This window comes from Protopterus annectens, chromosome 5.part0, assembly GCF_019279795.1.
Source record: "Protopterus annectens isolate FY-2018-M chromosome 5.part0, PAN1.0, whole genome shotgun sequence".
Taxonomy (NCBI): Eukaryota; Metazoa; Chordata; order Ceratodontiformes; family Protopteridae; genus Protopterus; species Protopterus annectens.
Window position 1 is genome coordinate 1,279,620,298 of NC_056735.1, and position 23,023 is coordinate 1,279,643,320.

Genomic DNA, 23,023 nt, shown 5'->3' on the forward strand with positions numbered 1-23,023 from the left:
CTAAAATACTACCTATATATACACGAAAAAATATTCTCATTAGTGATTTTACTAAATATGTACCCAATTCAGGTCAGATAACTTATTTAGGTATAATACTATCTAAAGATATTAAATCTATTATATATAATAATTATAATACCTGTTTTCTTAATATACAAAATCTTTTTAATACCTGGAATAATATGATGTTCTTCGTCTTCCATTGCTGCAGTCCTGACTATTGGGTATAGTCCGCGTCCCAGTCGGCCCGAATACCAGAGTATAACCGGCGCCATTTCCTCAGTCTTTTTGCCGCATGGTCCGATGCAGAAGCAATTTTGCGAGTGCAGGTTGGCGTTCTGAGATTTTCGAAACCGGAGTTTCAGACGAAACAGAGTTGGCTAAATAACCCGTTGAACATTTTTTTTCTTGCCTCAGTATTTAACGGATGTCAGAAAAAGTGAATAACTGTATTTCTTGTGGGAAGCAGATACCGCGAGGGATTATCATACATTGTGTATACCTTGTTTAGGGCCTGAGCACGCGTTGTTGGTTGCCGCTCTTGTGCTAGATTTAACAAGCACTATTAAGAGGAGGCTAGATTGTGCTAGGTTAGTGTTTGGGAAGCGTTGCAATTATAATATGCCGTCGGATGTTCCGGCCGCTTCAACCAAGAAGCGCAAGGACAAAACAGTGAAGCCTAGGGTGAGGAACCGCAGTCCCGGACGTCGGTTCTTTGGAAACTCAGGAGCCAGAGGTTTTGCCAGGAGTCTCTATGGAGTCTCAGGCAGATACTTTACTGTTACAGGATGTGCCTCTCAGGAAGTACGCCAGGCTGAGGGGCCTTCTCAGGTAACTGTTCTTCCCTCTCTTCCCAAGGTAGTTAGGGCCTCTCCTTCTGTTGCCAAAGCTTCTTTTAGAGGTAGGCCAAGTTCAGCTTCTGTGGGGCTTCTCCTAGCATTTCCGGCTCTGTGCCTAAGAAACATATGCTTAAAATGGCTGAAGATTTGATTACTCTAATTAGAGGTTCTATGCCCCCGCCTGATAAGAGGCCTAGGGTGGAACAGGAGTTTGATAGTTTTGAACAGTGTTCACAGGCTTCAGAGTCTTCTGTGGAAGACTTACAAGAGTTTCCTACTTATTCTGATTCTGATGTGGATGATTCCATTCCTACAGCTTCTCCTCCTGAGGATTTTTCATTTTCAGAGACTCTTCACTCCATGAGGGAGCACTTTAAATGGGAAGGCCAGGATTACTCTGATTCAGGAAAAGGCTTAGGAATTCTTGTTTTACCCCAGCATAGGCCCTTAGCTATTCCTCCTGTGTTGAATGTGGTGGAGGATGTTTTGCAGAGGCTTCCTGAACCCTGACTCCTTGCCTCCTGCTCCTGTTAAGCCTGATAGGTATTATAGGGTGCCAGCTCATAAGTATTTGTTTAAGAGTCCTAGGGTGGATCCAGAAACTATTTCTCAGGGGCCTAAAGGTGTTAAAGCTTCTGTGGTTAAAAATCCTGTACCTTCTGATAAAGAGGCAAGGGCTTTGGATAGGTGGGGTAAGAAAGTGTATACTTCTTCCACTCTAGCCATGAGGGCATTGAATTGTCAGTTTCACATGCTAAAATATCAGAATTATCTCCTTTCACAATTGAAATCTAAGGTGGATGCTTTGGCGGAAGGTATTGAGTGTAAAGAATTGCTGGATTTGGTTCATGTGTCTGAACAAGTGGGTAAGCATTCTTTGCAGTGTGGTTTTGATGCTGTTCAGGCCTCCTCGAGGGTGGCTGCTACTAGTTCTGTTCTTCGCAGACATGCCTGGTTGAAGGATCAGAATTTAGCTGAGCATGTTAAGACCCGGATTTTGGATGCTCCTTTACAGTCTGATGTGTTGTTTGGACTGCCTGTGGAAGCAGTCTTAAAGAAAATGGAAGACAAAGCTAAGTCTATGCAGACTGTTAAAGATTTTTTGCAGGTGCAGCCTCCGAAGTTTAGTAGAAATTGGCCTGCTAAGGGGTGGACATATCCTGCTTATGGTTCCCAGTCTAGGGGTAGGTCTAGACGTGGTAGGGGCAGGGCTCAAGGTTCATTTAGGCCTAGATCAGAGAGTTCACCTGCTCAGACTTCTGGTGAGGGCAGGGGTCAGTCCTTTCGTAAGCAGAACCAATGACCTGCCTTTTCAGCTGCCAGTGGATTCTCGTCTGGCAGCTCCTTTGGGAGGAAGATTGTCTCTTTTCAAAGAAAATTGGGATTTAATCACTCAAGACAGATGGGTGCTGGATATCATTCATCACGGTTACAGATTTTATTTCCACACAATGCCCCCTTTCAAAGGCATGCCAGATGTTCCTCCTCCACAAAGAAAAGAGGCTCACAAGCAAGTTTCTCAGTTACTCCAGTTAGGGGCCATTCAGCCAGTCCCTGTATCAGAAAGGGGCTTGATTTTATTCTCGCCTGTTCCTAGTACCAAAGAAGGGGAACACGTGGAGACCAATTTTGGATTTATCTATCCTCAACACTTATCTGGACATTCCCAAGTTCAAGATGTTGACGTTACAGCAACTGTTACCTCTGCTGGGCAAGGATCACTGGATGGTAACTTTGGATCTCAAGGAAGCTTACCTTCATGTGCCTATAAGGCTAAGTTGCAGAAAGTATCTGCGGTTTGAACTGGAGATTTTCATTATCAGTTCTCTGCATTGCCCTTTGGCTTATCTACTGCCAGAGTATTCACAAAGGTTCTGGCTTCAGTGATAGCTTACTTCAGGCTTCAAGGCATTCAAATCTATCCTTACTTGGACGACTGCCTGATTCTGGCTCAAGAAAAGGAAGACCTTCTACAGCATCTGGAATATGTCATAGCAGTGCCAAGATGCCTAGGGTATTCTGTGAACGAAATAAAGTCCAGTCTAGTACCCTCTCAAGACATGTGCTTTCTGGGTGTGAGACTGAATACAGCAGCCCAGATGGCCTTTTTAACCCCGGACAAACAAAAGAGTCTGTCACTTTACTTCCATCAAATATCTCATCAGTCCGTGCTGACTGCAAGGACAGTCCTTCAAGCATTAGGGTTCATGGCATCTTGTATTCTGGTGCTTCCCAATGCCAAACTGCATATGAGGAAGCTGCAATGGTATCTCAAATATGTATGGACACAGCACTGCCAAGATTTGGACACTGTCATTCAAATAATACCTTGCCTTCAAAAGGAATTCTTGTGGTGGGCTCAGGAATGTCACCTAAACAAGGGACTCTCTGTGACCCGGCCAGAGGCGAGTCAGATTTTAACGACAGATGCCTCGGACACTGCTTGGGAGCTCATCTAAATGGAAAGTGGATACAAGACAAGTGGCCTGCCAGACTACAGCATCTACATATCAACATGAAGGAGATGTTAGCAGTCCAGTTTGCATTGATGGCTTTCAAGGAGTTGCTTCTTCCAGGGCAGGTGTTGATTCTAACAGACAACACAACTGTCATGTGGTACATCAACAAGCAGGGAACACATTCTTATCCTCTATGCAGGCAAGCAATGATTTTATGGGAGACTGCGTTAAGCCTGCAACTAACTCTTCAGGCAAGGTTTCTGCCAGGAGCACAGAACTCCCTAGCAGATGTATTAAGCAGACAAATCATGGATCCCCACGAGTGGAAACTGGATCTTCATGTATTTCAGAAATTGACAGTGTCATGGGGAACTCCAGACATAGATCTGTTCGCTTCTCCACTAAACCACCAGCTGCCACAGTATTGCACAAAGGGGTTTCATCACACAGCTTGGAAAGTGGATGCTCTGTCTTTCAGTTGGAAAAACCTTCATGTCTATGCCTTTCCACCTCTGCCTCTTCTTCCAAAGGTATTATTAAAGGTCAGACAAGACAGGCCAAGGATGATTTTGATAGCTCCAGATTGGCCTCGGCAACACTGGTACCCACTTCTACGGAGTCTTGTAAAGAAGCCTCCATGGCCTTTACCTCTGATTCCTCATTTGTTATCTCAGAAGGACGGTCATCTGCTCAATGTCAAGCTTCAGTCTCTTCATCTCACAGCTTGGCATATTCTGTGTTGAAGCATAGCAGGTCTCAGCTTCCTCAACAAGTTTTAAATGTGATTATGGAAGCTAGAAGGCCTAGTACTAGGAGAGTGTACGCAGAAAAATGGAAGAGATTTTTATTTTGGAGTACAGCAAAGAATTTGGAGATTTCAGAGCCTAATTTGAGTGTGGCTCTTCAATATCTTACTGAATTATTGGACAAAGGTTTGTCCTTCTCTTCCATAAAGATTCATGCTGCAGCAATTTCAGCTCACTATGATTGTGACCCACCTTTGTTTTCATCCTTTGTTCAAGCAGTTTCTTAGAGGGCAAAGAATATAAGACCCCCACGTAGAGCTCCTACTCCTGCTTGGGATCTCAATTTTGTGTTGGAAAAACTTACTCTACAACCTTTTGAGCCTGCAGCTACTGCTGAATTGAAATATTTGTCATGGAAGACTGCTTTTCTGTTGGCTATTACTTCTGCAAGAAGGGTGTCTGAGTTGCAGGCCCTTATGGCAGTAGAGCCCTTTTGATTTTCCATAAGGACAGGGTATCATTATTACTAATCCTTCCTTTATGCCTAAGGTGGTTTCTAGTGTGGCTTTAAACCAAACTATTCATTTGCCTACGTTTTTGCAGATCCTCAAAATAAAGGGGAAAAGATTTTGCACACTTTAGATGTACACAGGCAATTGCGTTATTATTTGAGCAGGACTAAGAATTTTAGGCAGTCTCAGCAGTTACTTGTTTCTTTTGCTTTGGGTTCACAGGGCAAGCCTGTGTCAAAACAAACTATTTCTAGGTGGATTGGCTTTTGCATTGCATTTTGTTATTCCCATCATGGCAAAGAGGTTCCAGCTGGGATTAGGCCTCATTCCACTAGGGCTACTGCCACTTCAACAGCATTTCTAAGGGGTGGCAACTAAGGATATTCTGGAAGCAGCTACTTGGAGTTCAGTGCATACTTTCTCTAGGCATTATCACCTGCCTATATACTCTAAGACTAGGGCTGGTTTTGCCACAGCTGTTTTACAAGGCATGTTGTCAGCTCCTGCTACTTTATAATTTGCCAGCCTCCCTTACCTCTGCTTTGGGATTCTACCCAATAGTCAGGACTGCAGCAATGGAAGGCGAAGAACATAGTACAGTTTGTACCTACCATAAATGTAGATGTTCGAGGATTCCATTGCTGCAGTCCAACCCTCCCTCCTTCCCTCTGTGTTTAGGGGTGGTTGTGTAGGTGAGTTTACATGCTTATATTTTTGTATATATTGTTGTATATATTGTACATGTTTTTTGGTGCAGGTTTTTTGGGACTTGTCTTTTTGGGTCTTCTGACATCTGGGGCAAGAAAAGACTGAGGAAATGGCGTCGGTCATGCGCATTAGTACCCTGACGCATCGGCGTCAGTCTAAAGCCATGACCGGCGTCAACTACTCTGGTATTCGGGCCTGACTGGGGCGGACTATACCCAATAGTCAGGACTGCAGCAATGGAATCCTCGAACATCTACATTTATGGTAGGTACAAAACTGTACTTTTTTTACTATGGAGGAGAGACAATTATTAAAATGATAATATTCCCCAAGATTTTATACTTAATACAATCAATAATACTTCCACCTACAAAAATAATTATCAAGAAACTGAACACACTAATGTTAAATTTCTTATGGGCACCTAATAGACCTAGGATTGCATTAAAGAAACATACTAATAGCTGGTCTCAAGGGGGTATTTCTTTTCCAGACTTTAATTTATATACTATCTCTTCTATTGTAAAAGTTATTACTTTATTAATAGATCAGTCATATGTCACAAAATGGAAAGATTATTGGGAGCTAATTAGTATACACTCCATGAAAATCTCCTTAACACATAAAAATATGATTGTAAATAACTCCATGTTATGGTTACTAAAGGAATTTTGTACTTCACCTATTACACCTAAACATATGGTTTGTTACCCATTAAATATTATTATTAGTTATCGTAACTTTATATTCATGCACCCTAAGTATAGGGAATGGAATTTTATTGTATTTCCTATAATGTATACTCAGGGTATGCTTTTGTCATCTACTTCTGAAGGAACTCATTTAGCTATAGATAATGATCTAAAGTACTGGTATCAGTTGATATCTGATAATAAAGTTAAAATCTAGATTTCTTAAAACAAGAATTTGATCTAAGAGAAACTTGCTGGTTAGAGGTTCAGACCTTTAGACAACATCTCATTAATAAAATAGATTTAATGTCTATAACTGTTAAAGAATCTATTCCAACACTGATTGATTACTTGATATTAAATTTACAACATAAAGTTTCTGATAAAGGTAAACTTTCATACATACATAAAGTTATCAGACAAGAAACTTTTACAGTATAGATTCATACTGGAATTATTTCACTTCTATTAATGGGGACCCACCAAATCAACAAGATAAACAATATATATTGGAATCTGCTTATAGAACTACGTCTTCCATTGTCTGGAGACTTTATACATGGAAATTTTTACATAGATCTTTTTATACACCTTTGATGATGAATAAAATAAATAATAAAGATAATCTATGTAAGAGATGTAATGTAGAAATTAATGCTGACTGGGCTCATATGTTTTATGACTGTATAAAATTGAAAGAATACTGGAAGTCAATTAATGAATTTTTGCAGGCTCTTTTTACAGATAATTTCATTATTTCTAAATCTCTTATATTATTCAACACACCTGTACCTCAAAGTGTTAAAACGGTTAAGCTTCCCTTGTTATGGTCTATTCTAGCAGTGGCTAGGAAAATAATAACTAGAAATTGGATTTCAGATACACCTCCTTCGTTCAATGAATTTAAAAATGTTATGAATATAGTGTGCCATATGGAAATAAACACAATTAGGACTAGAACAAATTGAAAAACATCTTATTTTATTGTATGGGATAATTTACAAAATTTGTTAAAAAAATTTTAATTTCAATAGCATGGTATTTTAGTTTAATTAATTGATCTGATTGTAGTGGATGTCTTTGTAAATACTTTAGTTGTTTTGTTGAATATTATAATAATACCTATTTTTAATTACTTGTATAAAATTGTTATGATATTTCTCTTATATGTTAAAACAATAAACCTGTTTTGAAAAAAAAAAATCTAAAACTTTCTATTTAGACTAAAACCAGGCACCCTAGCTATAGATAACCTACTAGGTGAGTACCTTAAAAATCACTGCAGAAGCAGTAGCCTACCCAGTACCCATATTAGTCAGAGGACCAGTTCAAGAAAACTATGTTCCACCCATTTGGAATAAATCTTACATCCTTCCCTTACAAAAAGGCGGACACTCTGTAGAGGTATCAAAGTACAGGTCAACTGCTATCCTTCCTCCGCTTCTAAAATCTTAGGAAAAAAGCATTCACACTCAACTATTCCAACACTTCATAGATAACAGTACCATCTCTTCTAGCCAACATGAATTTAGACCAAATAACAGCAAAACAACTACCCTCTTGGACTTTGCCAATACCATTAACCTTAATAGAAACAGACACAATGGTTTCCTTAGTGTTGTTAGATCTGTCAGAGGGAGTGAGTTTTAAAGTATCTACCTGCCATTGCTACTTTAACACTCACTCTGTCTTCCGTTTTTGTTGAAGGGTGTGACCAAGATGATGTACTTCTGCAGCATAGCACTGAAAAACACTATCCTTTCTGGGATATGGTAGAATGTGTTCTGACAATGAGTCTGATAGACCCATTCTGCTACCCAGTTCCAAGTCATTCTTTCTTGTTCAGTTCCACAGCCAGCCATTGTGATCCCAAATCCTCCTCCTTTCATGTAGTGGCTTCAGGTATAGGTAACATATCTGGGAATTCTACCCTCCCCCTTTTAAAATGATATTTTTCTACCACTTCTGCGACCCTGCTTGCTGCCATCTCATATTGCTGTTTTGACAGGTTGTTGGTGCCTACATGTATGTACCCTTATTTTTGCTAACTACCTTGCCATTATACTAGTTTTATTGTAAAATAAATAAATAAATATAAAAGCAGTGATGTTTTCAACCTTTATTAAAATGGTTTTATTATAATCTGATACTATCTCCCTTGGAAAGAGTGTGAATCCCAGCCCCACTAGAACAGTCTCCAGATCACTTCCTACACCATGACACTACTCCTACCTGCACTGTCAAGCCCACCATTTTCACCAGATAGCCCTTCCCACTGTCACTTCGGGTTGCTTGCTTCTCTTTGCTAAGTCTGACCCCCTTCTTTTCCACTGTTGTACCTTTCTAACAAACCTTACCTACTGCTATCCCAATATGTCTCCATGACTTTTATTCTCTCAGTCTTCTTGCTTTGCTAGCCTCCCATCCTTCCCTCCATGACTTACTTTCAGTTCAGTCATGCCTGTGCTCAGTATGTATCATGAAGACTACATTCCTGTCTTTCTTCCTGTATCCCACCACTCTGGCAGAAGGGTCTCTGTTGTCAGCTTCCATCCTTGTCTTCCTTTGTTATTGCTTCTTGCATGGCCACCTCTGGCACTTTCTCTCTCTTATTAATGACACCTGTTCCTAGACTACATGTGTTATTTTTCTTGGCTGGCTTTCAAACCTTCTTCCTGTACTTTACTGTCTGCTGAAATACTTATCTGTCTGTGAACCTTTAACAGCCTCTTCCTATTTCCTGGGATCGCACCAGTGGCAGGTTGGGGTGGGGTACATGAGTTTGAGCAGAGCACCTGACAGCATTACATATGTTGACCTGCATGCTATGGTATTTTTTATGCTGTAACTGGTTGGAGCTTCTGGAGTCATATGCATCATTGCACATAAAGTCAGTCAGTTCCATCCCCCATTAATGATGCTGATATGCTAATCACAATATTCTTTAAGATTTTCACACCATCACCACCATCAGAGATGTTCTTGATCATGGACAGAAGCCTCTCCCTTCAACCCAGGATCAATATACTGGCAAAAGGATGCTCCTTTCCACTTCTCTTCTTGTGCCCTCCACTAACCAAGCCATTAACTGAACTCAGGTTCACAGGTAGGTACTTGGCTAGCTGCCATTGTGGTCCATTTTTAGCCTGGTCAGTTTTCCCCAAAGGTTCATAGGTTCATAGGTTCATACTAGGCTATCTGCCCTAGGGCATTTATAAGCCTAGCCAGAATGTGTTTGGCTTTCGCCACCCATTTTAAATTAATTTTGCTATGCCCTTTTTCGAGGTTAGTATACTGTGCCTCTGTCTAACAGTGACACAGAAGTGATACCCGGGGTAAACCTATGATCTCCCATCCACTCATCAAGATTCCTCTTGAAGAGAGTCAATGAGGGACTCTGCCTAACCTGGACTGGGATTTTATTCCAGAGTGAAGGGAGCCTCTGGGTTATGAATCTGTCCCTCCAGCATGTCCTATTTATTTTAGTGCTGAGGTTCAAGTCTCTCGAGCACGTGGCTCGATGGGATTTGGATTTTCTGAGGTGCAGCATGTCCATTAATTCCGGGTTGGACATGGCTTTATATGTCAGGCACAGATCGCCTCTGAACAGGCGGTATGCCACTGAGTAGAGCTGGAGTTTCTTTAACCAGGCAGCATATGGCATCTGTTTGAGCCCTTTGATCCTCTTGGTGAGGTACTTTTGGGGTCTTTCCAGTTGCTGCAGGTGTCTGGTAAGGTACATCCCAAAGGGGCATTGTACTCAATTATGGGCCTGATGAGGGATGAGTAAAGAGGCACAATGACCTCCTCTGATTTAGATGTGAATCCCTTCATGATTAGGTGGGCTATATAAAATGTTTTTCTAACCACTTTGGCCACGTGATTGTCAAATGAGAGATTGCTATCAACTTGGGTCCCCAGGTCCCTAATTACTTCTTCTGTACTTAATGGATTACCACCTATGTGGTAATTTATGGGCACTTTGTTTTGCCAAAGGGATGACTATACACTTTTGGCATTTAGCTTGAGGCCATGGCTCTGGCACCAGTTGTCTGTTTCTATGAGGCCCTTTTGGAGGATGCTTGTGTCGGCTGGAGAGTCGATTATGGTGCCCAGTTTGCAGTCATCTGTGAACTTGGTCAGCCACAGTCCTTCCGTGTTGGCCTGTACCTCCGAGAAATATATACCGAACAAGAGAGGTCCCAGGACTGAGCCTTGTGGGGCCTTAACTTGTAACTGGTTTGGAGTCTGACATGGCTCCAGCAATTCTAACCATGTGGGTTCTGTCCTTGAGCCAGTTTGCAACCCATCTAGTGACATAGGGGTTTATATTTAAGCTGGTGAGCTTATCTATAATGCCCGAGTGGGGTATTGTATCGAAGGCTTTTGCGAGGTCCAGGTAGGCTTTGTGGACCACCTTCCCCTCGCCAATGGCCTTGGTGACTGTTTCAAAGAAATCAACTAGGTTTAAGAGGCAGGATCTGCCCTTAACAAAGCCAAACTGGGTAGGATCCAGTGTCTGTAGGTCCCCAATATCTTTATTTATGAGGTCCATGATGATCCTTTCCATAGCTTTGCAGACCAAGCTAGTCAGGCTTATGGGGTGATAGTTTCCAGGATCCATTGAGGCACCACCTTTGTGGAGAGGGACCACTGTTGCTGTACGCCACTCTTTGGGTACATATCCTGTAGTAAGGCTGAGACTGAACAGTAGTTTTATGTTTGGGTTTAGCTCTTCTTGGAGTTCATGTAGGACGCAGCCCGGGACACCGTCTGGTCCCACTGATGCTGTGTTTTTTGCTTTGGAGAGGGCAGCTCTTACCTGAGCATCTGAGATGTCAGGGGGGCAGCACACTGCTGGGATAGATATTTGCCCTTTTGGTGGGGAGGGGGGGAGAAGTTTGAGCTGAACCTGTCAGCTAGGATGTTGGCAATGTCTGTGGGTTTGGTGTATTTTTTGTCATTTTGGACTAATTCTGAGCATATCTGGGAATTACCACCCAGGTTCCTAACATAACCAAAGAAAGCCTTGTGATTATCCTTAGTGTCCTGTGCAATTTTTCTCTCGAAGCTGGCCTTAGACGATTTTATGAGTGCCCATAGTTTTTTGCTAATACTGATCAGAGATGCCTTCCCTTTTTGGGATTTTGCTCTATCATTTAGTAGCTTCCTCCTTCTATTGTATAGTTTGTTTATGGCTGGGGTCCACCAGACAGGGCGTCTGCCTTTGGAGGATTGGGTCTTGGTTTTATTTGGGATCGCATAATCCATGCATTCCTGAAGGTGTTCATAGAATGCGTTTATAAAGGATTCTGCGGTCTGGGCCGTATTTTCCACAGGCCCAGGGGCTTTGAAGGATTCCACCTCAGTTTTGAGGAGTGTGAAATTTGCTCTAGAGAAGTTTTTCACTGTGGTTTTCTGGGCAGGGGGTGGGGTCGGGATGTAAATATCCAGTGAGATTAGTTTATGGTCTGATCTTACCAGTGAGGGATACACTTCTGGTCTGGAGCATAGAGTCCCCATGTTGGTGATGATCAAGTCCAGTATGTTTTCCCCTCTTGTGGGAGTGGTAACAAGTTGTTCCATAGCATTTGAGTTTATAAATTCTAGGAACCTTTGGGCTAGGGTGTTGGAGCTAGAGTAATGCTCCCAGTCTATGTTTGGGTAGTTGAAGTCGCCCAATATAATGGTGTTTGGAGAGACCTTCATATTTTCCAGTGTTCTCAGGAAGGCCGAGTGGGTTCCTGGGTTTGGGAGGGTGGTCTGTAGCAGGCTATAAACTGGAAGGCAGTTTTACCCACTGTTAGTTGCACATGGATAGTCTCTGATGCTTTGTGCTGTGCCACCAACCTGGAGGTGTGGGTATCTTTGACGAATATTGATACTCTCCCTCCTTTTGTGGGTCTGTCTAAGTTTTGCGGCCGAAAAGCATGGTATGAGGTATAACCTGGTAGTGCTGGGGTGCTCTTGGGAGCCTTGAACCAGGTTTCTGTTACTGCACAGATATCGATGTTCTCCATGCTAAGGAGAGTTTCGAGTGCGTGCATCTTGAGGTTTAGACTTCTGGTGTTGAGTAGCATTACTCTGTTTCTTATCCCTTGTGATACCTATGGAGGTGGGTTTGTCTTTTGAGCCTTGCCTAAAAAAGGCACTATGGGGGTAGCAAGAGCCTTTGCCAATATCCAAAAGCCCAGGGGTGACAGGTGCAAGCCGTCCCTAGCAAAACATTGTGGCTTGTCGAGCATGTCATCCCAGGATGACAGGCATTGGATCCCCTTTGAATGACACTAATACTTAAGCCAATTGTTGAAATTGATCATCTTGTCTTCATATTGTGACATCATTCTTGGTGAGGGTAAGATGCTACTCAAGGTCAGGGTCATACCGGCCTGGGCCACATGCTCAGAGAGCTCCTCTATGTCTCTTTTCATGTAGTCCAGGGAGGTACGTCTCAGGTCATTCACACCAGCATGGACAATGACTGAGTCATATTTGTACTTGCCTTGGAGTGACCTGAGTGCTTGTGTTATGTGGCGGATCCTAGCGCCCGACAGGCAGCTCACCGTGACCTTCTCCTTGTTCAGCCTGGTGAGCGGGACGTCAGTGTGCCTGACAATAGAGTCACATATTACAAGTGTATCAGGTGTGTTGTTTAGCCTTAAGGGCTGTGACTGTTCAGCACACTGGCTTTGTGAGCTATGTGTTTCACGTGTTTTGTTTTGGGGTAGTGGTTGCTTGGGTGTCTGCTTTGGAGGTCTCTGCTGCTTAGGCAGATTTTTATTTAGAGCCTCTGAGTATGTTTTGTGTGTTTATGTGTTTGGTTTGCTGTCGTGGTAGGTCTATGTGAGACTGGAATTGTAGTGAGTGTGGTTTCCTTCTCCTCCTGACTGGTTACGCCAGTACTGAGTTGAGAGAGCTTAGCCTCCAGTTTGGCTATATGGATGCATCTCTCACATGTGTTGGAATTTGTTGGGAGGAGGAGAGGGTTGTCTGTGTACATGAGGCAGTTGTAACATTGCCTCAAGATTCCTAGATTCACCAGCTGGACCGGAGAGGAGATTGCCAACTGACCTTTGGACATGCTAGAATAGTATTGGGAATTCCTTTATAATTGAAAAAAAGGGCCAATGGGGAACAAGGTACTCAAGGGGAGTTTGGGAGGGTGTAGTGCTTTTAATTTTTTAGTGCTGACATATAATTGCTTTAGTGAGCAAGTGTCGGGTAACTTAAATGCAATGTGTTACAGGTAACTTAAATGCAAAAACGACAAACAGTAACTTTCTTTTAAGTGAAACAAGGAAATAAGTACAGTAAGCAATGCAGATATCACTAGGGATCCACAGAAGCACTGAAAAGCCACGTTTTAGGTGGTATTAGCGTTTCAGGGAAATAACAAGCAAACAAACAACAAGCATACAAACAAAGCTAGATTCAGCAGGCCTGGGTCTAGTCTATGCTACAGCAAACAAGGTGTACCAATTACAGTAAGAAACAGTTGAAATATGCAGGCACTATAAGCCTTTAACCAGAAATTCCCAGCTCAGAAGGGCAGAGTCCAGCCTCTCCTCCCACAAGAGTACAGACCACAAACCTTCTTAATGTAAAATAACTGGCCTGAAGCCCAAGTGCTTAAACCAGAACTAATACACTTTTAGAATAACAGACACTGAGCCCTCAATCAGCAGTTCCCAACTTAGAAGGATGTAAGCTACCTGTCCTGCCACCACAGTGCAGGCTACAAACCTTCCTAATTTAAAACAACTGGTCTGAAGCCCAAGTGCTTAATCCAAAAGACTTAGAATGATAGCTACACTTTAATCAAATTTCTACGAAGCAGTAATAAATACAATTGAATACTTTGAAGAATGCCTGGATTAGTGCTAAAGTTATACAAACAAAACTAGATTCAGCAGGCCTGGATCTAGTCTACGCTACAGCAAACAAGGTGTACCAATTTCAGTAAGAAGCAGTTCAAATATGCAGGCAGTATAAGCCTTTACCAGAAATTCCCAGCTCAGAAGGGCAGAGTCCAGCCTCTCCTCCCACAAGAGTGCAGACCGTGAACCCTTTTAATGTAAAATAACTGGCCTGAAGCCCAAGTGCTTAAACCAGAATTAATACACTTTTAGAATAACAGACACTGAGCCCTCAATCAGTAGTTCCCAACTTAGAAGGATGTAAGCTACCTGTTCTGCCACTACAGTGCAGACCACAAACCTTCTTAATGTAAAACAACTGGTCTGAAGCCCAAGTGCTTAAACTAAAAGGCTTAGAATGAGTTACACCAAGCAGTAATAAATACAACTGATTACTTTTAAGATGATGCAAAAGCAAAATAAAGTAGGAAGAAACACAAATACAGTAAAAGCAGATAATTTTTTTTTCTTTCAGAAAAGTAGCAAAAACAGTAGTAAAAACAATTCACATGCAGTGCAAGCTGGCACACTTGAGTATGTAGCAATATTAGTCCACACACAGTTTGAAAAAATGTAATTAAATTAAAAAGGACTAAAAGCAAGTGCAGAAAGGGTTTATTAGGTAGAATGCGGTAAAGAGATGGGACTGGGGGAGTGTCCTAGGTCAAATCTACAGTGGGGCGGGCACTGCAAAAGCCACCAAATTTAAACTACAACCAAGAGCAGGGAGGGGGGAGACAGTTTCAACAGAGCTAGATATGAGGAATCACAGTGCAAATTATAAAACCACAAAATATATATACTGATATCTGTATATTTGCAGAACAGTAAGACAACAGATATCTAAGCAACAATTTAGTTCTATAATACAGAATAATACAGAAAAATATACTCAACTTTATATAATTGCAGATAGTCTTGCAAGGCTGTCTCTCAACAATCCACTTTAAATGCAGGCTGCTATTAACAGCAAATTAAGGGAACCTTGAGTTAACACACAAGCTATAGAAACTAAAATGAGGGGGGTGGGGAAGACAGTTTCAACAGAGCTAGATATGAGGAATCACAGTGCAAATTATAAAACCACAAAATATATATACTGATATCTGTATATTTGCAGAACAGTAAGACAACAGATATCTAAGCAACAATTTAGCTCTATAATACAGAATAATACAGAAAAATATACTCAGCTTTATATAATTGCAGATAGTCTTGTAAGGCTGTCTCTCAACAATCCACTTTAAATGCAGGCTGCTATTAACAGCAAATAACAGTGAGAATTAAACCCTATACCTTGTGTCTGGAAGGTAAACACCTTAACCATTTGCTAGTCCCTAAGATCTGCTAGGTCACTGTAGTCAATGCGCCATTCCTCTGTGCCATAGAACTGAGGACAGAAGTTATTCCTAATGATCTTGCTATTTGCTTTTATATATATATATATATATATATATATATATATATATATATATATGGGTCTACTTTTAAATTTAGAAATCCCAAATCCTTGAACCTCTAAATCCTGGTGTTCAGAAGTTCGAAGTTTTGGACTCTTGAAATTAAAAAATAAAAATAAATAAAACACATAAAAGAAGAAAACCTCAGAAATCCCGTTTTTGCAGGGGGAGGGCAAGCCCCCGTGCACCTCCCCACATATGAGGGGCTTCGCCCCAACCCCCCCCCCTCGTGAAGAGTATGGTAAAGTTCCCATTCCACACTATATGTCAATCTCCATTGATAACTTTCGAGATTCCAAAACTTCGAACTGCTGAACATCAGGTGTTAGAGGTTCGAGGTTTTGAAATTTCGAAATTTAAAAGTAGACCTATATATATATATATATATATATATATATATATATATATATATATATATGGATCTTCCTTACATTACTGAAAGTCCATAATGCCGAAGACGTAGTTGCCGAGACGAGAATAACAAAACTTAAAATGCCGAACTGTGTCATTTTTCCCACGGCAAGTAAACGCTTGCCCAAACTACAGAACAACACACTGTGCTATCTGAAACCCACCTAGATGTGGGGCTACACCCCTCATACCCCCAACTATATACCAAACTCTGGGATCACAATACAGTGGGGAAAAGTGCAGTATTCCCCACGCTGGGCAAGTGTTTACTTACTCTTGGAAAAATTATGTGGTTCTGCATTTTACGTTATTTTTGTCTCGGCAAATTCGTCTTTGTCGTTATGGACTTTTGGTAATGTAAAGTAGACCCCCCCCCCCACCGGCTGTTCTCTGAATATCTGCTGCATTCTGTTAACCAGAGTGTCCCACTTACTGTTGCAAACATGGGCTATACCTGCTTGGAGAAGGCAACCCAGGAGTGCAAGACTCTGTCTGAAGCTCTGAAGCTGGTCAGTAGGGAAGATGGGTCATGAAAAGGCTGGTGGAAAAATTAAGCTTACTAACAAAGGAGGTGGTAGATGTAGGACAAGTAATCCCAAAAAGCTATGCGATAAATAATGAAATGGACAGAGTACTTCAGGAGGGGCTGGAGTACAATACCACCTACTATCCAAAGGGCAGATTAATAGGACAAGTTTGTCTTTTAATACCATTAGGAATAAGCAATGTAATAAACAGATATCTCTTGAATGATGTTAGCATATTAGTTATAATTATGACATATTAAGACTTAAAGATGTTTCTTAATATGCAGTCAGACCACACCATTATGGCATTATATGGTGTGGGCAAGTCATACCAGTTACAAAAATGCATTCAAAATCATATGTCTACATTTCTGAGTTCTCTAGTAGTTAGTGTGGACCTATGAACTTCATTGCAAGATGAAAAGGCTAAGCAAAGGCAATGCACAATTGTGTGTGTGTATATATGTATGTGCATGTGCATGTGAAAAAGAAAGTGTGTGCATGCATCATGCATTTGCTCTTCTTGATATTAATGAGGCGATCTCTCTTTTATTTGTTTAAGTATTTACGCACGTATCTATTTATTCTTGATTTGTTAACTAAACAGGTGAGCTGGTTAGCTGATCCTTTTCAGACTCAACCTAGGCTCATTTTAGAGCAAAAAAACTGTTAATAATCCTACAATGAGTACACAATGATCTTGCTGGCCCCTAAGAATATATCATTCACAGTAGATTATGGACATGACAGTCTGTGACAATATTCTATACTATACAGAGCACAGATACTTCTATTTAAATAATCAGAATTAAGAGCACTCCCTTGCATGTGGGTTAGATTGTTGTGCTGACTGATCCTCCTGTTTTATTACTCTCAGACGTCTGTGTCATACTCCATATGATTACCGCTGTTTCTTTTTGCAGACTTGCTCCTTGTATCTACAAATCCTTATGATTATCATATCTGCTCACAAGGAGTTGTTACTGTGGACAACCTAGATGATGGCGAAGAACTGATGGCAACAGATGTAAGTACAGTATTTTAGATAAAATAAAACATCCTGTCAGTATATATAGCAGAAAACAATAATATTACACACAAATAACAGACAATTGCTATATAGTGTACATGTTCTGAAAGAGGTATAAGGATTATATCTAGGAAGGGATGTACAGTAAGCAATATAGAAGGAAGAGGCTTATAAGTTGTGGTCATCATCTGTACATCAAAAATTACAATTTCTAGTTGAAGTAATTCATACATGAGCAAATTTTACAGATGGTGGGGGGTACTCTGTAATTTCTTTTATTGCTAACATGGACAGAATCTCAATATGTACTTTTATTGAGACTGCACTGATTGTAATCATCCTATACTACAACTCTGGAAGCCAGGCTTCAGCAGGGCCTATACTCCAAACACTCAGTGCTAAACTTTACTTTGCTGACTACAGTTTCCCAGTTGTAGCCTAAACTAAAGCAATCTGTTTCTGAACATCTAACTGAAATGCCACAACATTCTAACATCCAGTGTCAACTCAAACTATTTCTGCAATAGAAATTCAAATGCAACTGTAATAAGGCAGGTCATGTTTCAGAAATAATCAAATCTGCTGTTGTATCCTCTGATTGCCCTTTATATTGACTTCTCTGTAAACCTCACTAACACTGAACATGTGATAAAACTATCCCTTCTTAATATGTATAAAATTCTTTATCCCATACTAACTCCTTCTATATATGCTTTCTTCCACTAACACTGGGCTTCCGGCTTTTGTATACTTCCCTGATATTGCTCTAATTGTTTTCTCTTTCTATTGGTGAACTATCCAGCTTTCTTCACCTCTGATTATAAGTTAGCTTTTTGATAAAATACATTGCTATTATAGTGAGGATATGTGTAATGTACTATAACTTATTGATGTATCATTAATTATCTTGCATTTGTATTGTATTTTCTGTTTATGTTGTAAAAATTGCACTGTTGTAAAGTTTATTACAACCTGTGCTGGGCCTGCAATAGATCATGCTTTATTAGTGTGTTTTCCCAGTAAACAAATGCAAATAAAATGCAATAGAACCATGTGTTGAAATATTTTCACTTATGTTCATGGTCCCGGAGTATTGTGATGACATGATGGGTTTTGACAGCTGTACTACCACTGCGATAACATCTGTGTCTCAACAGCCACACTGACTGAGTGACCTTCATGGAAACTGAAATGCGTCAAGGAAAAAAGCTCCCAAGTCAAAAGATAGCTCTTTCTTTTGATTTGTTTACCAGATTCAAACAGACAGACTAATTATGTATCAGAGTACCTCTCATTTCTTACAGGAAAACTCACTATCCACTACTGGCATACATTCCACCTTTATGTTTAGGTAGCAGACCATACAATGCCTGGTATTAACCTCCATCCATCACTGTTTTACTGTGCAGCAGTACATCGTGCTTCCTTTGCATCCAGTTCACACTGCAAGTAAATGAAGGGTTCCTTGAGGTATATTAGTGCAATTTATTTGTAATTTTGCTGTCCTTTCCAATTCATTGGCAATCCCTAGGCATGTTAAAATAGAAAGGGCTGCATATGCCTCATTGCAGATAATGTTTTCCATTCACTGATTTTGTGCTTCTTGGTTTCCCTCCTTGTCAACTTTGATGCCCCCCCACACACACACTCAAGGTATTCAAATGATACCATTGTACAGGGCTGCACAACACCATTGATTGATGCACTTCTTTCTTTGCTGTGTTTCAATTAATTTCCTTAACTTCTTTTGAAAGAATTCATTATTCATTCTTGGTGCACTTTCCTGTTAGAACTAATCTATACAATGCAGTAGGATCACTGGTGCCATGAACGTCTCACCTCTGTTTGTAATCCACTCCCCTGAGGTCCGTCTATGTGACTAATATGTTTATCTTTCCCTTGTGCACCTGAAAGCCAGTGTCTCTCAGTTTAATGAGGGCCTAGGTTATTAGTCTTGCTTTCTTCTTCTCCTCCGAATTCTCTTCTAAGCATGCTCTCATCCATTTTATTTTCTTTACTTCTTTGCTTTTTCTCTAAGCTGTCATATTTTTCATTCCCCTAGTGCAGCTAACTCCTTCCTCAGTTTTTATCTCCATATTCATCTTGTTATAACCCACTGTGCTGTCCTTCATGGCATCCAGCAGTGTAGTACTAACAGCGGCATTAAAATAGTGGAACCCACAACTAAAGCCTGTAGTACATCACTATTATACAATTCCTCCCTATTAATATTCTAAAATGTGCACATTGATTGGCCAGCCCAACCAGCGTGCCCATTGTAAATCCCACAATATACCAACGAAAAAGGTCCGGTCGCCTGGACTTTTTTCCGTTGGTATAAACTGCCCCAACATATTTTTTTTATTTTATAATAACAAAAGGAGAGAGAGCAGAGCAACGGAGAGTTTCTTTTCTCTGTTGCTTCCGTTTCAAAGCCTTGATGTACTGGGTATGTGTGGGAACGCAAGTCCCATACGCATACGCAGTACATCAAAAAGCAGAATCAGTATACCACAACTGGCGAATGAACAGCAGTCCACCGTTATACAAAGATATTATTTAAGAAAAGTAAGTATTTTTTTTTTTAAATAATGTCATTGTATAATAGCAATAACTGACTCCGTGGTTGTGGTATATTGAAGATTTACCCACGGTTGCCTTTGTTTAATCACTCGGGCTTTGCCTTCGTGATTAAACCACATCAACTGTGGGTAAATCTTCAATATACCACACCACCGGTTATTGCTTTAATAACCTATACTGTTATTACTGCTACTACTAAGGCAGTTATTTAATTCTGTTACCATTATGTCTCCTACCACTTCTCCAGTATTGTCCATAGGACTTCATCTCCTACTTTTTGACCACTTTGGTTACTACTTTTTCTACTTTTTGCTGTTTTCACCTATCACAAGTGTTGCAGCTAAAACAGATACTTCTGCTGTAACAGTAACTATACAAGTACACTGTTACTGCTCCTGCATTTGACTATTATTTACTCTTTCTTTTTACAATAGCAAGCCATGGATATTTTGGGCTTCTCTTCAGAAGAAAAGTATGGTGTCTACAAGATGACTGGCGCAATTATGCATTTTGGAAACATGAAATTTAAGCAAAAACCCAGGGAAGAGCAAGCAGAAGCTGATGGCACTGAAAGTAAGGATGTTTCTGAAATATTCACATATAAGCAAGGTGTGTATATGCACACACACACACACACACACACATATATATACATTATATATATATATATATATATATATATATATATATATCACTGTGATACAACAACTTTTTAAGTAAAAAAAAATGAAACCAACAAAATGCCACGATTATTCCTTTATTAAGTACTTTGTATTCCTTTTGGCATTACCATAAAGAGAGGATCACAGCACATAAGTTATGTGTAAATGCTGATACTGTATAGCAATTAAAGATTTTGCCCAGTAGTTTAATTGACCTGAATCTGGTGATGTTTCTGCACTTGATCTGCTTAATCAGAATCTATAACTTATGTTGTGAGCAGTCATTTTTGTTGCCTGATTGCTATGGAAATATAGATATAAACACACTTTGAACCTAATTTTCATAAAATAAGATTAATTAAAAAATAGCATACTCTGGCATTGAGGTATTTGAATATAAGAGTTAATGAACCAATTATCACATGTGTGTGTATTATATATACGCAGGTGCAGTGGTTATCTTTGATATAGCATGGTGCTTGGTTCTCAATGCTGGGTGCCTTCTGTGCAGATATGTTTTCATGTTTTTTTTCTTGGGGCTCCATGTTCCTCTCACTTCCCCAAAACTTGCTTTAGCTTAACTGGTGATCCTCCAAATTACCTGTAGGTATGTGGGTATGGATGGTATGTGTGTGAATACATGGATGCTTTTTTGCTGGTGCCCTGCAAATGAGTGAGATCTTGTACAAGGGTTAGTTCTCTGACTTATACCCAAAGAATATTTGGATTAGATAGGCAGTGGTTTCCCAGCAATCCTGAATAGAATAAAGCAGGTATCAGGAAAAAATATATACATACATACATACACACACACACACACACACATATATATATATATATATATATATATATATATACATATATCTGTGTGTGAGTGTGCTAACATAAGTAGACAGACTCAAAGATGGTACATATATGTTTTATTGAGTCCATTTTCAGTGAAACCCAATTAGTCAGGTCTAGTTCGTTGAGTGGGCTAGAAAGTATGGGTGTTTTACTTAGGGGCATGCAAAGCCCCTGGAATACTCTTACCTAGTAGAACCAACTCTGAGGCTTCACAAATTTGGGATAGATTATACATGTTATACTTTCATGTCTATTTGCTGAGTCAGTCTATATTTTAGTTTCTCTGCAAAAGAACCTGATGAAACCAATTTATCAGGAATGCCCATTTGAAGGTGCTGTTAGCCAAAAGTGACTGTGCCACTGTGTGGATCAGAGTGTGAGGGTAGAGGTGCGAACCCAAATACAAAGGTGATGATGATAATGTGATATTTTAGTTGAGTGGAATTATGCTGAGGTGGGGTGGAAAGTGGTCATGGATGAGTTAAGGTTTTATAGTCAAACTGAAGGGGGGTAGAATCTATGCAAATCGTTCCAGGATACAGTACTCAGGAACTGTATGGAAGTTTGAAAAGAAGGCAAAAGAGGAGAAGACCAATGTGTGTGTGTGTGTGTGTGTGTGTGTGTGTGTGTGTGTGTGTGTGTGTGTGTGTGTGTGTGTGTGTGTGTGTGTGTGTGTGTGTGTGTGTGTGTGTGTGTGTGTGTGGACATATAAATTAGTAGCTGTAGAACTGGTCTATAACTTTCAGTTGTCAAGCAATTTAGTCTATTTTTTGTGTAATGTATGGCTTACTTGCCAACTTTTAAACAAGTTAAACTATTCATATATTTATTTATGACTGCAATCTTTAGCAGTTATGTAGACTGCACACCACCTGTAGCTCCAGTAGTTTTCACTAGTAAGTTATCCCCACTGTAAATTGGTTGATATATAGACAAATGTAATACATGTGCAGTGCACAGTTGAGAGCTATTATCAAACTAAATTTCAAATGATTATATAATAAAATGTTACTAATGATATAGGAATATGATGACAGAGATTAGACGAAAGGTAGGGCGTAATAGAGGGGGAACAGAGGGGGTGGGGTGAAGTAGGAGTAGCACAGACAGACAAGCAGAAGAGCAGAAAAGGACAGGAGGGAAGTAAGGATTTGAAGTAAAAAAGATCGGCCAGTAGAGGTCAAGAAAGGGATGTTTATATAAATAGAAGAAAGGTAGAAAGGAGAAACAATCCTGTCTAGGCTTAGTAAGGCTGAGAGGAAGATAACTGAACTAGATATATGTCACCAAATGAGTTATATTTGTTCAAATTATGACTTGAAAGTCCCATTCATGTGAATGGGGTCACGTATTTGTTTTACAAGTGTGTGTGTGTGTGTGTGTGTGTGTGTGTGTGTGTGTGTGTGTGTGTGTGTATGCACACACATGCTCACAAGTATGTGTGTGTGGGGAATAAGACCCTGCATCTCCAAATAGACACTTCATGGATATGATCCAAATTATCAAGAATCTTCTTATCGACATCCCATTTTATCGAGTTAGGCCCCTTCTCCATAAATGATTCAACCATAGAGGATTTTTATATTAGTTGAACTTAGTTGTGGGGGTACAGGCTCCTACAGCACCCAT

The 23,023-nt window shown here is 40.2% G+C and overlaps 1 protein-coding gene across 2 annotated transcripts in view; it reads left to right on the forward strand.

Moving 5' to 3' along the window:
* The window catches only part of MYH15 (myosin heavy chain 15), a 386,453-nt gene that overhangs the window by 144,806 nt on the left and 218,624 nt on the right, over nt 1-23,023 (forward strand). For both annotated transcript variants that reach the window (XM_044071103.1, XM_044071102.1), the window contains exons 12-13: nt 17,197-17,300; nt 20,321-20,459. In XM_044071103.1, the coding sequence (XP_043927038.1) occupies nt 17,197-17,300; nt 20,321-20,459 (243 nt within the window). The remainder of the gene's footprint in view (nt 1-17,196; nt 17,301-20,320; nt 20,460-23,023) is intronic.